The sequence below is a fragment of the Molossus molossus genome, unplaced genomic scaffold (genome assembly GCF_014108415.1).
Source record: "Molossus molossus isolate mMolMol1 unplaced genomic scaffold, mMolMol1.p scaffold_m16_p_7, whole genome shotgun sequence".
Lineage (NCBI taxonomy): Eukaryota > Metazoa > Chordata > Mammalia > Chiroptera > Molossidae > Molossus > Molossus molossus.
The window spans coordinates 365,615-391,207 of NW_023425401.1; the positions used below are offsets into that span (position 1 = coordinate 365,615).

The 25,593-nt window shown below is 52.4% G+C and overlaps 1 protein-coding gene across 4 annotated transcripts in view; it reads left to right on the forward strand.

The window, feature by feature from the left end:
* Positions 1-2,221: 2,221 nt before the first annotated feature.
* OGDH (oxoglutarate dehydrogenase) overlaps positions 2,222-25,593 on the forward strand; it is a 44,049-nt gene continuing 20,677 nt past the window's right edge. Inside the window, exons 1-4 of one of the 4 annotated variants that reach the window (XM_036246184.1) lie at positions 2,222-2,286; positions 8,315-8,563; positions 16,730-16,921; positions 18,136-18,226. In XM_036246184.1, the coding sequence (XP_036102077.1) occupies positions 8,342-8,563; positions 16,730-16,921; positions 18,136-18,226 (505 nt within the window). In that variant the 5' untranslated portion in view covers positions 2,222-2,286; positions 8,315-8,341. Of the gene's footprint in view, positions 2,287-2,961; positions 3,234-8,314; positions 8,564-16,729; positions 16,922-18,135; positions 18,227-18,347; positions 18,451-25,593 lie in introns of those variants that run through there. The other 3 variants (XM_036246183.1, XM_036246182.1, XM_036246181.1) reach the window with 3 other exon arrangements.

Below are 25,593 nucleotides of genomic sequence, written 5' to 3' on the forward strand. Positions count from 1 at the left end.
TCCACAGCAAACATACCCAGTGGTGAAAGACTGAAAAGTTTTTCTCTAAGATCAGGAACAAGACAAGGGTGCTCATTCTCACCATTTCTATTCAACATAATACTGGAAGTTCTAGCCAGAGCAATTCAGCAAGAAAAACAAAAACAGAAGACATTCCCTGGCCAGTTTGGCTCAGTGGTCAGAGCGTTGACCTGCGGTCCACAGAGATCCAGGTTCAGTTCCCACTAAGGGCACGTGCCTTGGTTGCAGTTTGTCCCCAGGGGCCCTGGTTGGGCCCTGCGTGAGGCAGCCACTCGATGTGTCCCTTTCACGTTGATGTTTCTCTCTCTCTGTCTCTTCCTCTCTCTCCCTCTCACTCTATCTGAACAAAAAATGGAGAATTGTCCTTGGGTTAGGATTAAAAAAGAAAAGAATACATCCAAACTGGGAAGGAAGAAAAACTATCCTTATTCACAGATGATATGATCCTAAATACAGAAAATCTCAAAGAATCCAAAAGAAAGCTACTAGAGCTAATAAACAAATTCAGTTTAATTTCAGGGCACAAGATCAACACGTAATAATCAATACATCAGTAATTAATCAGAAAAAGGAATTAAGAGACCAATTACACATACAAATGCATAAAATACCTAGGAATAAGTTAACCAAGGTAAAAAAAAATGTGTACACCAAAAACTGCAACACATTGCTTAAAGAAATTAAAGACACAGCCCAGCCGGTGTGGCTCAGTGGTTAAGTGTCCACCCATGCACCAAGAGGTCGCTGGTTTGGTCCCGGTCAGGGCACATGCCCAGGTTGTGGGCCCAATCCCTAGTGGGGGCGTGCAAGAGGTGGCCAATCAACGTTCTCTCTCATCAACATTTCTATCTCTCTCTCCCTCTCCCTTCCTCTCTTTCTAAAAGCAATAAAGAAGAAGAAGAAAAAAAAAAAATGAAATCAATCTAAACGAGGTGCAGCATGTCCATACAATGGAATATATTCAGCCATAAAAACTTCTGATACATGCTACGAGAATGAACCCTGAAACGTGCTAAGTAAAATAAGAGACACATAAAAGGTCAAATACTGTATGAATTCACTTATATGAGATACCCAGACTTGTCAATTCATAGAGACTGAAAGTTTAGGGAGAAGGGAGAGGGGAGGGATACGGGGAGCTTCTGTTAGGCGTGCTGGAGACGTTTTGGAAACAGTGGTGATGGTTGTACAACATTGTGAATGTAATTAATGCCACTAAATTGTACACTTTAAAGGACAAGTACTTTCATATGTACACTTTACTACAATTTTTTAAAAAGGGAAAGAGCCCTGGGCCGGTTCAGCGGTTAGAATGTCGACCTGCGGTCCAGAGAGACCCGAGTTCGGTTCCTGCTAAGGGCACGTACGTACCTCGGTTGCAGTCTGTTGGGGTCGTGCGGGTGGCAGCCACTCGATGTGCCCCTTTCACATCGATGTTTCTCTCTCTCTCCCCCTCCCACTGTATCTGAACAAAAAAAATGGAAAAAATGTCCTCAAGTGAGGATAAAAAGTAAATAAATAAAAAGGGAAAGAAAACAACATACTGAGGTGGTTCCTTGGTTCACTTTCTCTCCATCTCCAGATCCTTCTCCCCAGCAGCCCTGCCCGTACAGGCATTTATACAGTACTCCCTACTTAAAAATAAACCACCTCTCTGTGACTGACCACCATTCACCTATTTCAATTCTAACCATGCGTTTCCACATTTTCACATCTTGAAGCAGGGCTGCATCTAACAATCAGCATGTTTTCTCCGCAGTAAGGAAAACGACGTCTCAAGCCGATGCCCACTTGCATGGGCTGCAATGGCTCGATGCACCGACCGAAGGCCCCGGCGTCGCACAGCGATCCGCGGCCCATCCGGGGAGCCCCAGCTCCACGCCGGCTCCACGTACGGGGCGCGCCGGGGCCGCCGGCTTCCCACGCCATCTCCGCGGCCCGAGGTGCCCTGCCGTCCGCCTTCAGCTTCCCCTCACAGGCCCCCGACACCCCACTGCGGGCCCGCGCGGACCCCTTTCAAGCCCCGGGCCCGCGCACCAAGGTCATCCCCTCGCCGCAGCACCCGCGCCCGCCCGCCACTCCAAGGACGCGCCGCGGACGGGGGCGGCGCGGCTCTGTGACGTCACTGAGCCCGCCCTCGCGGCGGGGGAACTACTCCCGGGGCGGGGCTGCGTGCTGACGCCACACGCCTGGGCGGGGCTGAGAGTTTGGTGCCCCGGAGTGGGGTGTCGGCTCCTCATTCGGGTGGAGCTGAGCAGGAGGCAGGTAAGTGCGCGCTGCCGCCGGCCCGGCCCGGTGTGGAGGCTCTGCGCCCGTCGGGCAGGGCACAGGAGTCGCGCTGGGAGACGAGGCCGCCGCGCCCTTGTTTTCGCCGGCGCCGCGGTGACAGGGAGTGAAGCTGGATGGAGCGGGGCTGACGGGGAAGGGTGGGCGGGACGGGGGTCTGAGGGACGGACGCGGCAGCCAATGGTGCGGCGGGCGCCGCCTGGCGGGCGGAGATTGGCGGGTGCGGGCGCGCGCGGGGCGCGGAGCGGCGCTCCATTGGTCGTGGCGGGCGCGGGGCGGGCCGCGCGGCGGATGTGAGGGAACGGCATAGCCGCCGGGGTGACCCCCAAGGTCGGGAGGCGTCACGTGGGACCGCCCCGCCGCGTCCTTTGCGCGCCCGGAGGGACGGGCGGACGGCACGCCCTTGAAGCGACTGCGGGCCGCGGGCCTGTGGCTCCGCATCCCAGGGCGCGGTGCGTCCCTGCGCTCCTGGGGCGACGCCCTTGAGTGAGTTCCTCGGCAGCACCTCTCGTGCGCGGTGCCCCACCTCTCGCAGACTCCCCGCTGGCCAAACAGTACCCACCGCGCCGCCGCTCCTCGCTCCCTGGGGTTACGCCCTCGCGAGTGGCTCGCCCTGCAGCACCCCGCGGCCTTATCCTTCGGGGGCTTTGGTGGCGGAATGACAGGCGCTGCCCGGAGGAAGACCTTATTCCCGGACCTCTTCCCTCGGCACACCTGCTTGACAGCAGTGTACCTTGTGTACCGACCGCACTTAGTGTAAAACTGGTGGCTGAATGGACAAGAACCTGCCGTCTGCCCTTTGCCCAGAACAGAGGACAGCGGACTCTGGGGCCCAAGGTGCCTCGTTTTGCTGCCTTTGCAGCAAGGACTCGAGGCCCACTGAGTACGTCGCTCTGAGCGGCTTAACTCTCGGAAAGTTGAGGAAGGTCAGAATATGCTATTGTTTTTTAGACTACTGTTCACATTCATTTACTTTTTCTTTTTGCTGTGTGCCCGTAGTGGGAACCGAACCTGGGACTCTGGTCCGCAGGCCGTCGCTCCAACCACTGAGCCAAACCAGCAAGGGCCCTTTTTTTTTCTTTTTAATCTTCATGCGAGGACATTTTTGCATTTATCTTCAGATAGAGAGGGAAGGAGAGAGAGAGAAACATCAGTGGCTGCCACCCACCGGACCGACAGGGGTGGGGGCAAACTGCACCCCAGCCACGTGCCCCTAGCGGAACTGAACCCAGGACTCTCTGGTCCACAGGCCTATACTCCAACCTCTAAGCCAAACTGGCCAGGGCTTTTTTTTTTATCCTCACCCAAGGATATGTTTCTATTGATTTGAGAGAGAGAGAGAGAGACATCGATCAGTTGCTTCCCGTGCCGCCCATATAGGGGTCAAACCTACAACTTGGGTATGTGCCCTGACCAGGAATCGAACCGATAACCTTTAAGTGCACTGGACAATACCAAACCAACTGAGCCACACCAACTAGGGCAATATGTAGTGTTTCTGAGTATATCTCTTTGTTGTTTGTGTTTTTTTTTATCCTCACCCGAGGACATTTTTCCATTTTTTGTTCAGGTAGAGTGGGAGGGAGAGAGAGGAACAGAGAGAGAGAGAGAAACATCGATGTGAAAGGAACACATCGACTGGCTGCCACCCACATGACCTACCAGGGCCGGGGACAAACTGCAACCGAGGTACGCGCCCTTAGCGGGAACCGAACCCGGGTCTCTCAGGACCACAGGCTGACACTCTAACCTCTGAGCAAAACCGGCCAGGGCTGAGTATATCTCTTTGTATAGCTTTGTCGTGGTTGTCTAGATATTACATTATATATACACAACTTATCACAGTCCACTGGTGTCATGATGAGTTTGGATGTAGTGTAGAAATCCTACCTGCATTCACATCCCTTTATTTACTCTTCCCCGTTGAAAAATTGAACTGGTTTCTCTATACACATTTAGAAGCACATGAGATATAATGTACTTTTGGTTTAAACTATCACACATAGTTCAGAAGATTCAAGAGGAGAAGGAAATTATATTTACTCAATATGTGTTCTTTTCGTTCTTTCTTCTTTCATGGTATTGCAAGATTCCTTTTATCATTTCCTTTCTGTTTAGAGAAATTTCTTTAGCTGTTCATTGAGGGTAGGTCTGCTGGCAGCAAATTCTTCATCTGAAAATGTTTTGACTCCCCTTTCATTATTCATGTCATCGTTGGGTCTTTTGTTATGGTCTCACATGTCTCTGAGGCCCTGTTCATTTTCTCTGTCGTTCAGATTGGATGATTTCTTTTATTCCATCTCCGTGTTCACTGATTTTCTTTGGTCTCCTCCATTCTGTGGTTTAACCCATCCATCAAGTTTTCTATTTTGAAATTTCCATTTAGTTCTTTATAGCTTCTATTTCTTTACTGAGGCTTTTTATTTTTCATTTCTTTATTTGTTTCAAGCATGTTTATAGTTGTTCATGGAAGCATTTTGATGCTGACTCCTTTAAAATCTGCCAGATAATTCTGACATCTGTCATTTTGGTGTTGGTGTCTCTAGGTTGTCTGTTTTTGTGATTTCAGTTGAGATCGTCTTTGTTTTTGATGTAGTAAGTGATCTTTGATTGCAGCCTGGACATTTGGGTGTTATGTTATGAGACTGGATCTTATTTAAATCTCTGAGCGGAACAGACTTCCTCTGACACTGATGGGGGATGGGGGTACACTACCTGGTCACTGTTGGGCGGGGGTTGCAATCCAAGCTCCCCTCCCAGCCTCCTTGGTATCTACTGTGTGGGTGTAAGTTCCCTATCAGGCCTTTGTGATTTCATCCTGCCTGGAAAGAGAGGGGTGCTGCCCTGTTTCTGCTGGGTGGGGATAGAAGCCAGACTTCCCTCCTGGCCTCCACTGACATTGTTGAGAGGGGCTAATTGTCACCTAGTGGGAATGGAAATTCACGATCTCTGACGTTACCAGGTGAGGTAGGTGTGGGCCAGTGTTTTCTGTGGGGTTAACTGCTGTTGTTATCTAAAATATTCTGTCCTGTTAGGCTTCCCTATTTCTTGTCTTCTGGCCAGAAGAAGCCAGCTTTCGTTGTGGGTGTTCTGCCTGCATTAGTTGGCATTTCTGGGTTGCTAGCTTCTCCATCATCTAGTCTGGGATATGTGAAGCAAAAAGAAAACCAATAACTCAATGCTGTGTCTTTCTTTGGGCCCCAAAGTCCCTTCCTAGTCTGTCTCCTCTCCATCTTTCAGAGTCTTTGGTTTGTTTTAAACGTAGCATTTCATGTCTTTTGCTGCCTTGGGTGGGAAACGGAAATCCTGTCTATGCTTTTAAGTATTTTTATTTTTCTATATTGATTTTTAGGGAGAGGGAGAGGTAGAGATAGAGATAGAAACATCAATGAGAGAGAATATCAATTGGCCGCCTCCTGCACGCCCCCCACTGGGAATCAGGCCCACAAACTGGGCATGTGCCCTGACCAGGAATTGAACCGGCTACCCCTTGGTTCATGGGTTGATGCTCAACCACTGAGCCACACCAGCCGGGTATGCTTTTACATATTTTAATAAATATTGATAAATGCCTTTGCTTTCCATAAAGAGTTAATTGTACTCTAATCAAAACTGTGGAAAGTGCCTGTTTACCTGCACCCTGGAGCATTGCAACCAGTTTACCTCCCGTCGAGGGTGCAGTCTGGGTGCGGGCATATCAGCCTGCAGGCCCCCCAAACTAAAGCTTGTTTGGGGTTCTGACTGTGGATGTGGAAGCCCCTCCTAGAGATCTGGCCAGCTACCCACTCTGAATTAACTTGCATCTAGGTTTACCTTGGGAACTTCAGCTTTTTAAGAGATCTTTGGTTGATCGTTTTTCTTGGTAGGTTGTAATTCTGTAATTGTAGAAACACTTCTAGAGTGTGCTATCATGTTTGCATCATAATTGCAGGAATGTGAAGGAAACAACACAAATCAAGTGAGGCATTTTAGGTCAGTCACTCTGCATGTTTGCCCCTGGGCTCAGTTGTCATTTCTGTCTAGTGATAGCAAAATGCCTGCGCAGTTGAAAAAGTGATCCTCACTGCCTCCCTGTTTCTAGTTTATGTTTGATGGAGCTACAAGGGAAAGACATTGAGTTTGCAATTCTCATTTCAGAGGGAGAATGGATGCTGCTCTCTCCCTACATGTGCTCTTTGCATCACTGCTGAACTAAGGTGATGGCAGGCAGGGAGTGACGTTGGTGTGTATCGCACTGTCTTCTTGATCCAGCACAGGAGTCTTTTTTTTTTAATCCTCACCCAACGATTTTTTTTTCCATTTATGTTCAGATAGAGTGGGAGGGAGGAAGGGAGAGAGAGAAACATTAACATGAGAGGGCCACATCAGCTGGTTGCCTCCCGCACGACTCTGACCAGGGCCAGGGATTAGCCGCAACCGAGGTACATGCCCTTGACCAAAATCGAACCTGAGACTCATTGGTCCGTGGGCCAGCACTCCAACCTCTGGGCCAGACTGGCCAGGGCCAGCACAGGGGTCCTAATGAGTCCGAAACCGGAAAAAAATATTTTCAGGTTGAGTTGTTCTTTTCAAATGGTTGTCAGGCAACACACGGGTAACAGTCACCTAATGGTACATGCTCTTTTCCCTCCAAGACTCATTTCCTGAGATGCTGTATTCAGGCTGTTTCTGCTGACGTTGCCTCTTTAATTGCCCCTCTGCCGGGCCAACGCGACGCTGATAGGCATCAGTTCATTTATGACCCCATTCTGTGTGTGGGGAGGTGACCTAGGGTGTGTACTGCCTGGCTGGGGAAGGTACAGGCACAGATAAAATTCTGTTTATTTCAGCATATAGTTCCCTATGAGCAGAGCTACAAATCCTTATAAACAAATTTTGTTTGGGTTTTTACTTTTTAAACCTTATTTTTTGTCAAATGTATAAATTTATACACGCATTTTTAAATTAATGTGTTGCAAATAGTGTTACTTTGTGTATTTTATTGGCATTTATAACTTCACTTATGTTTTTCCTGGACATAAACAACTTTACTAAGATATAATTTACATGCCATACAATTCATCCATTTAAATTGTGCAGTTGACTGTTTTCCAGTATATTAGAAGGTTGTGTTGCCATCACCATAATCTAGTTTTAGAGCATTTTTGTGCCCCCTAAAGAAAACACCCTTACCCATTAGTTATATCTCCTCCCTGCTCCTTCTTGCTCCCAGTGCTAGGCAACAAGCCTTGGGGGAAATGTAAACTGAAACTCAGAAAGCTGACCTGTAAAACGGAAGGGGAGTTGCTTTCCTTCTGAACCTCTGAGGTCCCAGTTGCTGTCCTAAACCAGAGTTTCCTGCTTATCCCGTGTTCTTCATGCTTTTCCACTCTCTGCCTTCCCTCCTCCTGACTCTTCAGGTAGGGTGCCTGAAAATGGCAGCCTCCGGGCTGAATGGAATGCGTCTTCCATGGAGTTGGCGTTTTCTGTGCCTCTCAAGCACTCAGTGCTTTCTCTGTGGTGTTTTTAATTTTGTTTTGTTTTTTCTTGTGCTCAAATATAAATTATTTGAGAAATATTTTTCCCAATTTCTCAGTATTCTTCAGAATATAGTGAGTCCTACAGGTGCCCCATAGTTTCCACATAAAGGAGAGAACATCTTTCTCATTTTGCCCTTAATCCAAATCTAATCTGTAATCAATCAATCTTTGTTGCCTTTTCTGGAATTGTTTTATACAATGTATCCACCCAGAGATGTTACATGTCTACATTATGTGATAGTTTGTATCTCTGAAATTAGAACTTACACTTATGAGTGAAGACCTGCCCCTATAGCTATGGAACTTAGGCCCTGGATGTGGAGCTGGTGTGGGTTGACTCTCACGCTCGGGTGTGCTCTCAACTGGAGTGGGGTACCCTGCCACCAGTGCAGTTTGGATTCTTTCTCCTCCATAGCCTGTGAGTTTCTTCCCCAGTAGCTTTATCTGCTAAAATGCTCTTTCTGACTTTTCTTTCTTTTTTTGTGCAGGCAGTTGTGAGAAGCTTCAGGACAAGGATGTTTCACTTAAGGACTTGTGCTACTAAGTTGAGGCCGTTGACGGCCTCACAGACTGTTAAGACATTTTCCCAAAACAGACCAGCAGCCGCTAGGACGTTTGGGCAGATCCGGTGCTACACTGCCCCTGTGGCTGCAGAGCCCTTCCTGAGTGGGACTAGCTCCAATTATGTGGAGGAGATGTACTATGCCTGGCTGGAGAACCCCAAGAGTGTTCACAAGGTAAGACTCGCAGGAGCGGGTCCTCATATGTTTGGAGTCATGGCTGATACAGGCTGGTCATCCAGGTAAGTGTCCTGAGGAGCCCTTGGGCAGGCAGGCAGGCGGCAGCTGGGAGCCTAGCGACTCCAGTGTTCTGCAGCCGCCCAGGCCCAACAGGAACCGCCTTCCCTGGAGGGCGTCACTGGCCTGCTGAGCCTTGCACTCTGGGACAGACAGCAATTAACCCGCAAGGATCTGAAGATGCACTTGCAACACTTCCAGTATCTCCATGAGGCTGCTGGAGGTGGGGACGCCGGAGAAAAGCCAGCGGAAGGATGACCTCAGGACTGCCTAAAAGCATCTCATGTGATGTCAGTGTCATTCACAATCTAGATCATTATGCTCATGGTTTTCTCCTGTATTTGGAGGTAAATTCCTCTGTGCCATCTGTGAGGTGTGTCCTCCTCACCGCCCTCTTCTCGCAGTATATTTGGTACAAGGTACACCCAGTGGCAGAATTTCTCAACAGCATCAACCAGTGGAAATTTTGGGTTTCAGTGACCATGTCTTTGGCTTTCAGGTCAGGCAGTGGCCCAGCGCAGGAGCTGGAGGGTGGGGCCCCAAGCTGCTCCGGCTCCTCGGGCCTGGTGGTGGGTGTGGGGGATTGCAGCGGATGGTTTGTGGAAGGTGCTCGGGTCGGCAGAGATGTGTTCCATGTAGGCTGGCATCATCACTCTCGACTGTCCTCTATCTTCCTTGTGAATCTTGGGGTCGCACCGTCAAAAGGTAGCCTGCTTCCATTGGGCCCTGAGAATAAGCTTTATGTTAGTGACATTGAAGACTGGAAACATTTGTGTGACTATAGGAGCCACCAGCCCTGTCTCACCAGAAATGCCACCTCTTTGAACATCATGGCTCAACCAAGGAGGATGTTTAGCTGGGTCCTTCCTGTTTCTTTGGCCGCCTGAGCCTGGTTGGGCCTGATTTCCCGAGAGGCTCTCTGGAGCTTTCCCCAGGCTGTAAACAGTGGGTGGTCTGGAAGGAAGTGCTGTGAAGACAGCCCTGCCCGGGTGTTGGAAGCCAGAGGTCTCGAGACCAGACTGTCATCTCGTGCTCAGGCCTATCCCTTGCCTGCCTTTTCCTGAATATGACCTCTTAATGGAACCAACCAGGTCTTCTTAAATTATAGTCGATTTTAGAGACTAGCACCTGAATGTATGTGAGGCTCATCTGTGACAGGGGTGTTGGAGGGGCATATGGGAACGTGCGGCCCCTGGACAACCGGCCATAGTCCTTTCTCTAACAGTTCAGTGGGGCAGAGACCTTTCGCACCCTCCACAGGTCCAAAAGGGCAGAGCTGAGGCAGCTTTTCTTCTCTGACCTTGGAGTTCTTGGATACTTTGCTTGCACATCATAGAGAGAAGGTAGTGAAGTTGTGTGGAGATGTTCCTCTCAGAGCCTACCTATGGTTTTAAAACAGTGGCATTGCTGTCATCGAGCATAAATCCGTTTGGTTTCTGTCACTGAGGAATACCCAAGCAGAACTCCCAATTTTAACTGCTTCCATGGTGACAAGTCAGGCAGACCTGGATCCCAGTGCCTCCTGGACGCAGTGGTGGGCAGTGCTCTGAGCTGGGTCTGGATGTGGCCCTGCCCGTCCTCAGCTGGGGATGGTTTGAGCAAGGTCTTGCAGTGGATGGGGGTCTGAGGCCAGCACTCCACGTCCCGCGTGCTGTCCTTCGAGATGCTTAGCCCTAAAGCAGGAACCTTTTGTGCAGGTTCTGTGGGGGTGGGCAGTCGACCACCAACCTCTCTCACCTGGGCATCCTGTACAGATGGGGCAGTCACACACTGTGTTTTCAGGACGTGTGTGGAACCCAGTGATTAGCACAGAGAGGACGCACTGGGAGGATTGAGAGACCACCCAGTGCTCCTTTTGCTGCACAGTAGTGATGTGAACTGACCGTGTGCACAGGAACCTGGTGCTGGGATGCCAGGCAGGACTTGCCGCACTTTCTAACCCAGAAGAGCCCTGTGTGCAAGGTGTCTGGGAAGACTGGTAACCAACTGTCCTTGGCCTGAGGAGTCATTGCCTGTCCATTTGTTCGACTGAACTGGCCAAACCTTGTTTTGAGCTGGCCATGCACCTGTTTTCCTTGGTGACTTGTTGCCTTGAATCTTCTATTTGTAAGCAGTTAAAAAACTTTGTTAGGATCAGAACTTAATGTGGTTGTCTGCTGCGTCTGGCGTCTGAAGTGGACCAGCAGTCATTAGTTTAACAGTGTGTGATGGCCTTTGAACCTGGGGTTTGGTCCATTCCAGGGTGGCCATCAGGTGATCGGGGTGTGTCTGTGGGCAGGTGGGACAGATTCCTATCAAAGGTGGAGACAGCAAGACAGCCACAGAAGTCCAGAACCCAGAATCCTAGAATTTGGCAGCTGGTACAAGCATTAGTAACCGAGGATTGAGTTCTGATCACCAACTTCTCGTCTCTGCAGGTGCTTTTTAAAGTGCAAGGAGCTGTACAGGTACAGAGTGTCCTATGTAGCTTGTGCTCCTGCTTTTGTAGGCGAGGAGCCAGGCACAGAGAGCCCAGGTGCCTTCCCTGTTTTCTCCCAGCCTGTGGTGAGGGAACAGGGACTCCCAGACCCTAGAGCTGGCAGCAGGCAGGCCCGTCGTGGGAGGCTCTGTCGTGGGCGTGGCCCTATTAGGTCACACACTTGAGCTGGCTGACGTGTTCAACACAGTGGGGCCTTTGAGGCCAGCGAGGGACACCAAGTGGAGTACTGGCAGCCCTCCAGCACTGACGCCTCTGTGCAAGTCTGATGTGAGCTCAACAGGAACTTGGTGCTGGCAGTAAACAGACAAAGTCCGTCTGCCTCCCGGAACCACTCACACCTACATTCCCTGGTTAGCAGTCCCACACCTGCTGAGGTCAGCCTCTCTCTGAGGTGGAGTGAGACCTCTGGACCCTGGGTGTTCAGGGTTCATACAGCTGACACCACACACAGCGCCGCACCTGACACCTGCCTGTCAGTCTGCCGGCCCCATGGAGTTTGAGCCTGCTGTGCGCTAGACGGACTCCCTTAGGGCATTTCAGAGGAGAGGGATGCTGTGGCTGCAGGGAGACCTGTCATGGTTCTCGAAGGTCTGGGAGGCTGGGGGAGAGCAGAGGAGGAGCAGTAGCCTTTGAAAGCAGAGCTCCGTGGACTACAGTCGTCCCTTGCCACTTGGCACTTCGACTTTCGTGGCTTCACTCTATCGTGGTTTTTTTTCAAATATATTCGTTAAAAAGTTGACCGAGACAGTGAAAATGATACAGCACGCACTCGGTTGTCTGAGTCAATTATACACCCCTGTATTATAATTAAAATGAAAATGACTGTACGTATGGACTGTAGGCCTATGTATTCAAGCACCCAGGAACTCTTCAACACCAGGGGCAACCACTAGAGTGGAACAGATTAACCGTGATGAATGAGGGACGATTGTACACTTAAATGCTTTCATTACGTAAAATTAAAGAGTCCTGGTTTCATTTCAACCAGAATGTTAGTTACCCTTATTTACACTTAAAATCTGTCATGTTTTGGTTTAATTCATTTTGGCAACAAGTTCATGGCCTTAAACTCACGCGAGGTGGCTGCAGGCCCACACCTCTGAGGATAGGCTGTCTCTACCCCACTCCCTCTGAGCCCCTAGCCAGGCACAGGTAAGGAGCACCATAATACTGCCCACTGCCTGGCTGCCCAAGACCTGGTCCCAGCCCACCTTCCTGGTCCTGTCTGCCAGCTCACCCACGTGGCCGCCTATGCCCGTGTGACCATCTTTCCCTTGAGCTCTTCACAGTCGGCTACCCTCCATGTATTGTCCTCAGCACTGGCTCTGAAATGACATGTCCCCTCGACTGCCCTGCTGCTCCCAGAGTGAGAAGCTCCTCATAGACCTTCCTGTCCCCAGACCTCAGAGCACTGCACAAAGGCAGCCTCGGAAGATGTCTGTGGAGTGCTGCTTTTGAGCATTCGTGCTCATTGATGCACACAGCTGGGGAGACAGTCCCTTTGTACCAAGAACACGGCTGGACCCTGTGGCCCTGTCAGGTGGAGGTGCTGGCCTGCTGGGTAGGTACCTTCCCTTGCGCTCCTGAGGCCAAGGTCCTTCCTCCTTCAGGCTACACTCCTCTCACTTCTGGTGGGCAGAGGAATGAGTGCTTACGTCGGGCTGTTGGTCCGTCCAAGGCCTCGCAGGGGGTCCCTTGCCTTACTGAGTTAGTTGTGGGACAGGCAGATACAGAGGTTGGGGCCTGTGAGCTCGGTGACTATGTGTCTTGACTTGAGCGTGGCAGGCAGCAGCTAAATCTGCCTGTGGCACACCTGCAGGAGGAGTGCCACCAGCCCAGCTCCGTGGGACACAGGCCCAGGGCTGGCCTTGATTTTACCTGTTCTAAATTGCGGTGCTCAGGTTTTGACAAGTGTACACAGTCAAGCGCTGTCCATCACCCAGATGAAAAACTTTCAGGTCTTGGTGGGAGGGAGCTTACTGTTGTTGGGGTGGGCTCCTCATTTTAGGGCTGGGTGGGTGGGGCACACCTGAGTGCAGGTTCCCATACCAGCTGCCTAGAACATACCGAGGCCTGGTGGAGGTCGTGCGGTGAGGTGAGTCACAGGAGAGGTGGAAGCACATTCCTGGTAGGCTCTCTGCAGGCCCCTGTGCCACGTTCCTCTGCAAATTAGAAGGTTAGATGGCAGTTGCCCCTCCCGGGGCTGGGTTGGAAGGAGCCCTGTGCCCTGGGGCAGCAGCCCTGGAAATTCATTTTATTTCATAGTCCAGTGGCAGTGAGAATAGTCTTTCCCTCCTCATCCTGAGCCAGATCCCTGCCTGGAGGCCCCGAATCTTTCCAGGAACGGGAGGTTGGCACTGCAGGGGCTCCAGGCACCCGAACAGCGTTTCCCTCCTCTGTCACTGGTCATTGGTGCTTTTGAAGGGAGGGTGACACTGGGCCTTTGTGTGGCATTGGCTCTGGCTCTGTCAGCAGCTGGGGCCATCAGGATGATGGGCGGCCATGTGGCTGGGGACCCTTGGTCCCAGGACTTGCTGTTGGGTGACTGCCCTGTCCCTGGACACACCCTCGGCGTTCTGTGAGGCAGGAGACGACCACCTGCTGTGAAGCTCGAAGACAGAGCGTCCTTTCCAGCAGCTCCTTGGTTTGGGGTCAGGCCCAGCCCTTCTGCTTTCTCACAGCCCTGGGTGTCCAGAGCAGGCCTTTGTTTTTCATTTAATCTTCGCCCAAGGATCTGTGTTACTGATTTGAGAGAGATGGGAAGGGAGAGAGAGAGAGAGAGAGACATCAATCAGTTGCCCAACCAGGGACTGAACCCGCAACCTAGGTATGTGCCCTGACTGGGAATTGAACCGCCAACCTTTCAGTGTGTGGGCCAGCATTCTCCAACCAACTAAGTGACACCGGCCAGGGCCAGAGCAGGGCCTTCTGTAGATACAGGCAAGAGCAGCTTGCCGTTGGTTCTTGCCTTTCAAGGCTGGGCTGGCTCCTGCCCCCATTACCTGCCATGATGGAGGTGCTCCTTGTAGGCCAAGCCCTTGGTCACTGGAGGCCAGAATGGAGGGCAGGGAGAGCTGCTCCCAGGCCCAAGGGAGCTCACTTGGGCCTGCTGTCAAAGCTCTAGGAAGACAGGAATGTTTGGGGTGTCCTGTCATATATCCTTGTAATGAACTAGGCAAGGAGCCCAGTAGGGGCTTTGCCTTGCCGTGGGCAGTGGACACTGAGGTGGCCTCTGCCTTCTCTCAGGAGCGTCAGCCCTGCTGCTGACGGACATGGTACCTCTCGTGCAGCAGAGCGGGGCTCAGAGCGTCGGTGGGAGCAGCCTGATAAATGGCGCAGAGGACGGTCTTGGATGCTGAGTCCCACCCAAGGGGCAGAGGGCGACCCGTGGCAGGTACATAGTACAGGTGCTCTGCAGTTGGCATGTGGCTGGTGCCAGCCCAGAACCCCAGAGCTCTAGCCCACCATCTGCCAACACGCTGACAGTCAACCAGAATAGGGAAAACAAGAAGACCTTGAATAATGAGATTTAGTAAAACATTTAAAAATTACTATTAAGAGATAATTCAGTTTTTATTAAGGTAAAAGCTCTGGTTTTTGCCCTGGCTGATTTGGCTCAGTGGTAAGAGCGTCGGCTCATGGACCGAAGGGTTGTGGGTTTGATTCCCAGTCAAGGGCACGTACCTGGGGTGCATGTTCGATACCTGGCCCTGGCCCTGGCCCTGGTTGGGGTCGTGTGGGAGGTAACCAATTGATGTGTGTCTCTATCCCTTCCTCCCTCCCTCCATTCATTCTATCTAAAAATCAATGGAAAGCTATTTTCAGGTGCGGGTTGGCAACAAAAACAACACTCTGGCCCTGGCCAGCTTTGCTCAGTGGTTAGGGCATCAGCCTGTGGACCAAAGAGTGGTGGGTTTGATTCCGGTCAGGGGCATGTACCTGGGATGCGGTTTAGTCTCCAGCCCTGGTTGGGGTCGTGTGAAAGGCAGCCAGTCGATGTGTCTCTCTCACATCTATGTTTCTCCCCCTCCCCCCACCTCCCACTCTGTCTGAAGATAAATGGAAAAGTATCCTCGGGTGAGGATAAAACAACAACACTCTGGTTTTTAGCATGTTCGCCATGTTGTACAGTCGTCACCCAGTAGTGGGATTTGTGTAAGTGTCTGAGAAGGAGGAACATGTTCTAACTGCAGAATGATTTGGGCATTTGGCAAAGCTCCCCTAGAAACAGTAAAGCAAGAGGCCAGACTGCCCTGTGTGAGGAGGGTGCCCCAGGCCTCCACTCACCACAGCAGGTTTTCTGGTTGGTGATTGGCGGCAGCAGGCAGTGGGCTCGGGGACGGTGGAGTCAGGGACAGCGCTGGAGGCCAGCCTGCAGGAGCAGGAGACCCGTGTGCCACCCTGACTGCCTCTGGGTGGCCTCGCTAAACGGGCGAACGCAATCAAGTGATGCTTCCCTCCAGGTTCTTCAAAAAACCTAATCAGTCTATTGATGGAATGACCTTAGAAACCGGAAAACGTATGGCAGAGAAGAAAGACAGTGTTTTCATGTTTCCAACCTTTCTGGTTTTTAATAGTTGGGGTTTTTGTTGGCATTCGAATTTTATTAAGCTTTAGTTTCTCTAACCTCTGAAATGTTTTTATTTAAAACCCACATCTTTGGCCCTGGCGGGTTTGGCTCAGTCGTTAGAGCATCAGCCCATGGACCAAAGAGTCGTGGGTTCGGTTCTGGTCAAGGGCATGTACCTTGGTTGCGGTTTGTCCCTGGCCCTGGTTGGGGTTGTGCAGGAGGCAACCAGTCGATGTGTCCCTCTCACATCCATGTTTCTCTCCCTCCGTCCTTCACACTCTATTTGAAGATAAATAGAAAAATGTTCTCAGGTGAGGATTAAAAAACAAAACCCACATCTTTGTATGAGATGAATAAACTATTATAGTTTACGGTGCCTGTGCAGTTTATAAATTGAATCATTCAAACGTGAAATAGCCAAAAGTAGTAGAAAAAGAAGTAAATGAGTTAGTTTGATTAGCACAGAGAAAATTGACGCTAACACGGTTAGGCTCTTACTGCCTGCAGGTGGTGTGCTGACTGTTGTCACCTGCACAACTCGGTCTCTACAGCAGACCTGGGAAGAAGACACGTTTTTCTCTTCACTGAGCCCGGACATTAGGGACTGTGCCGAGATTTCAGGGCTCAGGAAAAGTTCTCCCTCTGACCATGTTCCCAGAGCCCTCAGCTCCTGAGCGGCCCTCCCGAGGATGGACGACTTGGTTTCTCTGTCCGCGCCCCGGGCTGCCTCTTATACAAGGGCTCGTTGTGTGTGGGGTTTAGAGCACAGGCAAACCTGGAGGCTGTGTTGAGGGGTCAAGATCAGGACACACAGGCAGGCAGGCTTCTGTCCTGCCTCAGCCTTTGGGGTGATGATGGAAGGGCAGCCAGAGGGCATCTGCGTCCTTAATGTGGGGCATCCTGAAGGGTGAAGGAGGCTGCCCAGCCTCCAGGAGACCCACCCTTTGGGGGTGGAAGCAGCTGACCCGAAAAGGAGGATGTCGCCCAACCAGGACATAACCTGTCTGCCAAGAACAATTCTTTTCTGTGCAGTGACATGTGTTCCTTCTCTCTTCAGTCCTGGGACATTTTTTTCCGAAACACCAATGCTGGGGCGCCCCCAGGCACCGCCTACCAGAGCCCGCTTCCCCTGAGCCCGGGCGCCCTGTCTGCTGTGGCCCGAGCACAGCCCCTGGTGGCCGCCCAGCCCAACGTGGACAAACTGGTGGAGGACCACCTGGCAGTGCAGTCTCTCATCAGGGCCTACCAGGTAAGGCGGCACTGCTCCTTCCCAGGTGTCTTCACTCCAGCCCTGCAGACACGGGTGCTCTCTCCCTGCCCCGGGCCGAGGGACACAGAAATGAAGGGTCAGGACAGGTGCAGGACAGTCTCGCCGTGGAGCCATTCTCTGCTGCCTTTAGCGCAGCCTGGACATGGCTCCTTGTTTGTGTCCATAGGTGGCTAGAAAGACTTGTGGGCAGGGAGACTGCCAGTCAGTGGGAAGTGCCAGTGAGCAGGAGACAGTGCTTCCCATGCCAGCCTCCAGCACCCAAGTATGAGGAGGGAAGGGGCCTGCAGGGTGTGGGGATAGCGTGCCCACGGAGTGGGGACAGGCAGGTGAGGGTACTCCAGTTCTCAATCAGTCCCCTGGAGGAGAACTGGTGCCGGCCTGTCTGCGAGCCCAGGAACCTTGCCCTGGGTAGCTGCCTGGCATGGGGAAGAGCCCGAGTCCAGACCTGGGCTTCTGGTCGGGGAGCAGATATCTCGGGGAGCCATCAGGACCCAGGCTCCCCTGCTTGCTGCCTTTGCGTTGTCATCACGCAGCAGGGGCATCGTCTGCCTTCAGACGGGTCAGGTGTCAGGACAGGTGCACGGGGAACAGCGGCAGGTAGGGTGCTCTCCCCAAGGAAGGGAAGGCAGCAGGCCAGGCCCCACGGGCTGCTCGGTGGGCGTGGCTGTAGAAGGCGGCCTTGCACTCAGCCTGGAGCAGGCGTCTGTCCCGCGGTTATGCAGAGCATGAGTGCCCTCCCTGTGCCCACTGGAGCAGGTGCGCAGGGCTGCCTTCTCCTGCGCTCAGGCAGTTCAGGTCAGAGGCGAAAGTCCCTGTCATAGCATCCTTCCTCTGACACACCCGCACGGCCTGACGCTGCTGCATCTCCTCCTCAGGGTCCTTTCCTGTTTTGAGCTGCGTTGGTGTCACACTGAGTGACAGTCCCAACAGAGCCCATTCCCATTTATCCAGGGAAACTAAGAGTCCCAAGAAGTGGGTCCATTTAGACTCCCAAATTCCTTATAACCTGAGAATTTGTCCCTTTTTATTAAAGAGCCTTTGTGTGCAGTAGCGCTGGGAAAGTCGACTGTTCTCAGGCCTTTACAAATTAATCTGGTACTCGGGTTCGCTGCTCTCAGGGAAGGTTTGACCACATGTGATTTTACCCCACAGCCCGGAACCTGCTTAACCACTGCTTGTGTTATTACTTCCAGGTCAGGGGTCACCACATTGCAAAACTTGATCCTCTCGGAATTAGTTGTGTAAATTTTGATGATGCTCCAGTAACTGTTTCTTCAAACGTGGGTGAGGATTAATATGTAAACGCTCATTTTAATGTAATTTTACTTTTTTTGCCCCTTCCCTCTTTTTTTTCTCCTGTCCTTTTGTGTGTGTCCTTCCCTCTCCATTGCTGGCCCTTTCGTAGATACGAGGGCACCATGTAGCACAGCTGGACCCCCTGGGAATTTTGGATGCCGATCTGGACTCCTCCGTGCCCGCTGACATTATCTCATCCACAGACAAACTTGGTGAGGGCCTGAGAGCGGCCAGCGCTGCGCTGCTTAGCTCCGTGTCCCAGCCTGTGACAGCCAGACACCCCCGATGGGAGGGGAGACTCTTAAGTTTCCTTTGTTCTGATCACTTGAAATTTATCAGTCATTCAGCCTTAGTGTGCTGGGGCAAGTTATTTTTATCCCAGCTTCTCAGACAGATGACATGAGCTTAATTGTCTGAGTCTGGAATTGGAAAGTGAAATTTGGGACAGAAAAGGTTTGGGACACAGGGAAGAGGATGACCCACCTGTGCAGGCAGATGAGAAGATGATCAGAGCCGTGCGCCTCTGGCTCCAGGTTCCCGCTCGGTGCAGGACCACCTGTGTGGGGGGAGGCCATGCTCAGCCCTGTGCCACACTGTCCCTCTGAGCAAGGTGTGTACTGCCTCTGGCAGGGCGCATTCCAGAGCAGGTTGTGCAGCTGGGGGTGTCGACTCTTAACTGCCAGTGATCACACTGAGGAAACTTCGGGAGGCGCCCCGGTGCACAGGGAGCCACTTGTGAGGTGCACAGGCCGTTGTCACAGGCACCCTTGCTGTTGTCCAGGGCGTGGCTGGGCTCACACCTGCAGTCGCTTCCTTGAGTTAATCTGCTCTAAGTCACCATGCTGCTAACCCATGCTAAAGATGATGGCGTGACTAATTCCGAAGTGGGCGGTGTCGCAGAAACACTGCATGCTAATGAGACTGACAATTATCTCCCCGGCTAATGCTGCTCTTGCGAGGGGACCTCACCCGTCTCCTCTGAGTAAGAATGCTCAGTGCTACCTGGGAGGTCAGACACTAGTCAGGTAAGGCTGGGTGCAGACCACACGGGCTCTGGCCTCTGTCTGCGGCATCATCTCAGAAACAGCCCTGGGTGGTATGGGGCTTCCTCTGCGCGGTGTCTGCGCTCTAGAAGGGGAGCCCTCCTATGCGTAGCAGGACAGGGCAGTTCAGGTTGTAGGCAGGCACACAGTGAGTCCCGCTGCTTTCTTCAGGGTGACAACGTTGTGCTCTTGAAGTGGGCTTCTCTCTAGGTGTCCCCCAGGACACAGCCCCTCCTCCTCCTCAGGATGTAGCCCTGCAGCACCCAGGCCCAACACCACCTCAGTACCCGTGTCCTCCCAGGAGAGGACCTGTGTGTCACATGGCAAAGCCTTCCAGCAGCAGGGAGGGTACGTGGGAGGTGGGCTCTCCTCCCAGAGCATCCAAGGGTACCAGTTTCTTGGTACCAAAATGGACCTTTTTTAGAGGTTCTGAGCTCATTAGAACTGCCTGGGGAGCCTGGAGCTCCCCTCTGTCCCCCTGGACACTGCTTAGGAAGGGTCAGTGCAGCTGCCAGGCACAGGTGGTGCATGTGAAGGGAGAGAAGTCCGGCCTGTGGACCCTGCCCAGCTTCTCAGTGCAGGGCCTCTGTTCTTTCTAGGCCGTGTGGCCTTGCTTTGCGTCTGCTCTGGAACGGTGCCCCTGAGTGCATCTCGCAGTGAGGGGGCCTGATCACTAGGGGACACCAGCACTGGCCCCACAGCGTCCTGAGCTCAGTGGAGGAAGAGATGCTGCCTCCTCTGGCCAGGAGTCCTCAGAACCACTTGTACAGAGTCGGGGAGCCACGCCCCACCCTTTGCAGAAAAGTGCACTTTTAAGTTTTTTCTTTAGCTACAAAAAAAAAGAGGAAATAGTGTAAATTCAGTATGCATTCGAGTCTGTAAGAAAGTTAGTCTTGAATTTCATCCTGGATGTGTGCAGGTGAAGAAAACCGTGGTCCAGCCCTCAGGTCTGGCTCTGGTGGGCGCCTGGCTCCTCATCTGTCAGGTGGTTTCAGGATTAGCTGAGCTCAGAATGGAGCCTGGGTCCCTGAGCCCTGCAAGGCCATGAGCCAGCGTAATGGGCACAGTCTAGGGAGGGGCTGTTGGCCGTCTGGTAGAAACAGATTCAGAAGCTGAGCCATGGGGCCTGAGTCACACAGGGGTAGGGATAGGGGTAGGGGTGAGGCCTGGGTGCGCCCTGGTGATGGGGTGCAGTGTCACTGCATGTGGGAACGTGGCTCACCTGCGGGTCCGGGGTGAGTGAGTGGCTGCTGTGTCCTCAGCCCCTGCCACGCCTCCTGGGCTTCTCACTTTGTGGGAAACAGGCTCATGGGCGCACACACCCCACGCGTTTAGAGCACATCTGTGGTGCGAGCAGGGCTTCTGGCCATGCAGAATTTCTTCACATGGGATGTGGATTCTTCCTGCCCAGTTCTGGACCTTTTCTGACCAGTTTTGAGAAGGCTGGGAAATGCTGGCCCAGAAATTGTCCCGGCCCCTGAAGTCAGGTGGAGAAGTGGGTCATTGACAGGCTAGGCAGCCGAGTGTCCTGGATGCTCTCAGAGGGACGTCAAGGACACTGCCTGTGCAGGACTCACTGTGAACGCAGCACAGCGGCGTCGAGATGGAGGGCTTGCTGCAATTCTAGTTAAATTCAGTTAGTTTAGGACAGTCCATGAGGAGTAGGTTGTGTTCTGTTACGGTGAAGGTGACTGCTAGGAACAGGTGCCCTTTCTCAGGATGTGTGTTTGGGGCCAGGTGCCAGGTGCCAGGCTGTTCCTTCCACCCACCTCCCAGGGGAGGGTGGGCGCTCTGCGGTGAGCCCCTCGGTGTCCTCTTTGCTGGAGCTGAGCCAGTCCTGGCGTTGACCCTCTGGGTTCTGGCCAAGCTGAGCTGGCCTTGACTGGTCTGGGGACCTGGAGAAAGTTCCCTTTAACTCTTGTCCTCTGTCTCCTCTTTCACGTGCAACATTTCATTAGATTCCAACTTTAAAATGCTGTCTTCAGCCCTGGCCAGTTTTGCTCAGTGGTTAGACCATTGGCCCATGAACCAAAGAGTCTCAGGTTCAGTTCTGGTCAAGGGCACATACCTTGGTTGTGGTTCGATCCCCGGCCTTGGTCAGGGTCTCAAGAGGCAACCAATTGATGTGTCTCTCTCACATCGATGCCCCCCACCCACCCCCGCCGACTCTATCTAAAGATAAAAATGGAAAAATATCCTCAGGTGAGAATATAAAAAGAAAAAAAATGCCATCTACAGTAGCCCCTGAATAAACGCCACAGTTGGACTGCCCAGGTGACGGTGATCGAGGCTGACTTTGCATGAGACTCAGGTCAAGCACAGCCGGAAACATTCTCTCATGGGAGGGACGGCACCGCAGTGTCTGCACACTGCCAGTCTTGGGAAATGAACTTGAGTTAAACAGTTAGAAACCCAATTTAAAAGTCCAGAATTGTCCTGGCCGGTTTGGCTAAGTGGTTGGAGCATCGGCCTGCGGACCAGAGAGTCCCGAGTTCAGTTCCCACTAGGGGCACTTACATGAATGGATGGATGGATGGAAGGGGCACATACATGGATGGGTGCACGGACGGACGACCGGAATTGTAACATTTTAGCTGCTTAACTGAATCAGTTCACCCCCAAGACCGTCCCTTGAGGGCTGGGAGAATGAGGTAAAAGCAGTTGGTTTTTAATCAGTTTGCATAACTTGAGAGCAGTGGCGAGCAGTGGACTTAGTGACTACTGGCTGTTGTGAGTGGCAAGCTGGGTTCAGGCTCCTCAGTGACTCGGGGGGGGCCTGGGCTCGGGCTATCCTCCATCCTGGACGCCCAGGCCCAGTGTCCGTCCTGCCTATGCCTGCCGTGTGCTCAGCTGGGGCACAGTGGTCCAGCCCTGGCCCCCATATCCAGCAGGGCCTCCTGTGTGCTCAGCAAGAAGTACTTCTCTCAGGTGCTCAGGTGCTGGGGACCCTGTGTGCTCTCGCAGGTGACAGCTAGAATTTCTCCTTAGCTCTCCTTTGGTTTGTGTCTTTTGTTTGCATTTTATTTTTAAAAGCTAAAAAATAAAGCTAAAAAGCAGTTGCCTTGGCCTGTTTGGTTCGGTTCCCGCTAAGGGCACGTACCTCGGTTGCAGTTTGTCCCCGGCCCTGGTTGGGTCGTGCAAGTGGCAGCCACTCGATGTGTCCCTTTCACATCGATGATTCTCTCTCTCTCTCCCTCCCTCCCATTCTATCTGAACAAAATATGGAAAAATGTCCTCAGCTGAGAATAAAAAAAAAAAAAATACAGCAGTCTTCTCCCATCTGCAGAGATATGTTCTAACCCCAGTGAGTGAACAGTATGTGTACTGTTTTCTCCTGCACACCCACCTGGGACAAGTCTAATTTATGAATTAGGCACAGTGAGAGAGTAGCCACAATGACTGACGGTGAAATAATTATAACAGTGTGCTGTGGTAGATGTTAGGAGAACGTGGTCCCTCTTCTCTCTGATAATGAAGGTGGCTGCGGAGTGACCAGCAGGCATGCATGCTGAACAGAGGAATGAGTCACATCCCAGGGAGGACAGAGCAGGGCGCACAGGCTCCATCACACTACTGAAAACAGCATGCGACTGGGAACTTACAGACTGTTTATTTCTGAATTTTTCTATTTAATATTTCTGGGCACAGTTGACCTCTGATAGCTAACCCACAGATAAGCGGGGAGCTGCTTGCTGTACAGGTGAGCAAGTGTGAACGTCTGATCACTTGCCTTTAGACTTGAACAGATGGTGTGTTTGCAGGTGGCCCCACAGCATGGTCCTGTGTCCTGATTCTGAGGACTGAAGGAGAGCAGGGTCTTCATTCCCACCTTGGGCAGAGCATCTGCCCAGCAGAGCGTGTGTGTTCTGTCTCAGAGCCACTGGCTCCAGGGTTTTGATGGGTGTTGCTGTCCCCACCCAGGGGGCCTGAGGAGTCCTTGCATCCACTCCCAGGAAAGTGCGCTGGCTTCTCTGTGCACTCCGGACTGGCTGCAGTGGGGTGACCACGCTCTGACCACTCAGCCATCAGCCCACACACCCAGGTGACCAGGTCGGAAGAAGTATTTGGTGATTTTACTTCAGCCAGGAGAGCTGCCAGTGTGGTAGACGGTGCCTGCTGAGCACATGGCTGTGGGCTAGTTCTTGGTGGCTAGTCCTGCCGGGGAGGGGGAGGGGGCACTGCCTTCCACTGCAGAATCTGCCAGAATCTTGAGGGTTCGGGTTTAGTCTCCTGCCTCAGGCTCCAGGGCTGAGGAATGAGAATCTTTCATCTTTTCCTTGACTTTTCCCAAAGTGTCTAGAATGGGCGGACTCCTTCCCAGGAGCCACGTGTCGGCCACTTCTGTGGGAGGGGGCCCAAGGTCTCAAACACTGACCCTGGTGGTCTTCCCCCCTCACCTCAGGCCAGCTGTTGACCACAGGAGCCCCCGACCTTGTCACCCACCCTGTCCTCCTCCAGTGTCTGTGTCTGTGACTGTCTGTGCTTCCCGTACTGCCGTGGCGTGGGGGGAGGTTCTGAACTAACTCTCACCTGTCTTTTTCCTCCCGCACTCCCCCACACTCCCCTGCTCTCAGACCTTGCCGTTTTCCAGGAACGACTTCGAGTGCTAACAGTGGGAGGTATGGAAACCGAGCCTTCTCCCTGGAGCCGGGCTGCCTCGGACAGCGTGCGGCTTCTCCCAGCATGCCCTTGGAGAAGTCCACACTGCTGTCAGTGCTGGCAGTGTGCTTGCCCATCACTCGGTGTGGCCCAGCAGGCAGAACTGCTTCTCCCACCAGTCTGTCCACCTGCCCTGTCGGTGTCCGGGAGCGCCCCCGCCTGCCGCGGCACCCTCGCTGCGCTGCCGTGCTCCGTGCCCCTGCTGTCGCTGCACCTGAGACCATGTTGCGTTTTGCATGTACACACCATCCCCCTTCACGCTGGGCCCTCAGCTGGACTCTGCACTCTCAGATTCTGCCTCCTGGCACCTATGGCAAGGTTTCTTGTTCGGTATATTGATAAAACACCACGGAGTGAGGAGCCCTAACTGGCCCTGGGCTCGGCAGAGCGCCTCTGAGGAGTCCAGATGGGCTGCGGGGTCCTCTGCCTGCTGTCGCTCATCCATGGCCCGTTTTCCTTTCTTACCAGGTGTCTCAGTTCTCTTTTTCCTCCATCGTACTCACAATATCGATGAGACTCTAGTTTTGGTTAAACCCATTACCTTGAGATTCATAGGCAGTTGTTAGAAGTAACAGAGCATGTGCCTCCCAGCCAGTTCCCCAGTGGTCACACCTTGTCCCAGCTGGTGCTGCCACTGCCTGCCTGTCCCTACAGAGTCCTTCCTGCTGCCGTGTGACACCACTCCCCCGCCCACCCCTGTGTGTGACCCTGGCAACCACTGTCTGCTCTCTGTTTCTGTGACCTTGTCATTTCCAGGAGGTTAGACCAATGGGGTCACCATATGTAACATTGGGAATTGGCCTTTTCTGATCAGCCTGATTTTCTTGAGTTTTGCCTGGGCTATTTTCTGGCACTTTGTCCCTTTGATTGCCAGGTAGCATCCTGGCCCTGGGTGGCCACAGTGGTTGTAACTACTCACTTGTTGGTGCACCTTGGGCTGTTTCCTCCTTTGACTGATGGGGTCTTTTGAAGAGGAGAAGTTTTAGATTCTGAAGACTCTGGTTTATCAGTTTTCCTTTTATGGGTGTCTTCCTGTGTCTTTGTCAAAAGGGTTTTGCATTTTACGTTTAAATCTGTGATCCACTTTGAGTCAATTTCTGCAGAAGATGTGAAGTCAGGTGAAGAGTTTTGTTTATTTGGAGGAGGTTTGCCTATGGATGTCAGATTGCTCCAGCACCATTGGCTGAAAAAATGCTTTCCTGCATTGAATTGCTTCTGGACTTTTGTGAATAATCAGCAGGGCTTACGTGGTGGGGTCTGTTCTGATCTCTGGTCTGTGCGTCTGTCCCACTAGCAGCACCCGGCATGACTGGTGCACACACTCTCTTCCTTTCTCAGAGGCGCCTTGGCTTCAGAGCCTGTCTTCCCACCTAAACTCAGAACAGGCTCATACTTGTTTGCTGAGAACCGTGCTGAGCTTCAGCAGGGACTGTGTTAAGCCTAGAGGTCAGTTTAGGAAGAACTGACACCTTGACATGTTGCCTCCAGACTGACCACAGTGTGTCTGCATTTGTTCACATCTCAGGTTCTTTTCATCAGTTCTTTGTAGTTTTCTTTTCTTTTTTTTTTTTGCTATGTGCCCCTAGCAGGAACCGAACCCGGGACTCTCTGGTCTGCAGACCGAATGTTCCAACCGCTGAGCCAAACCGACCA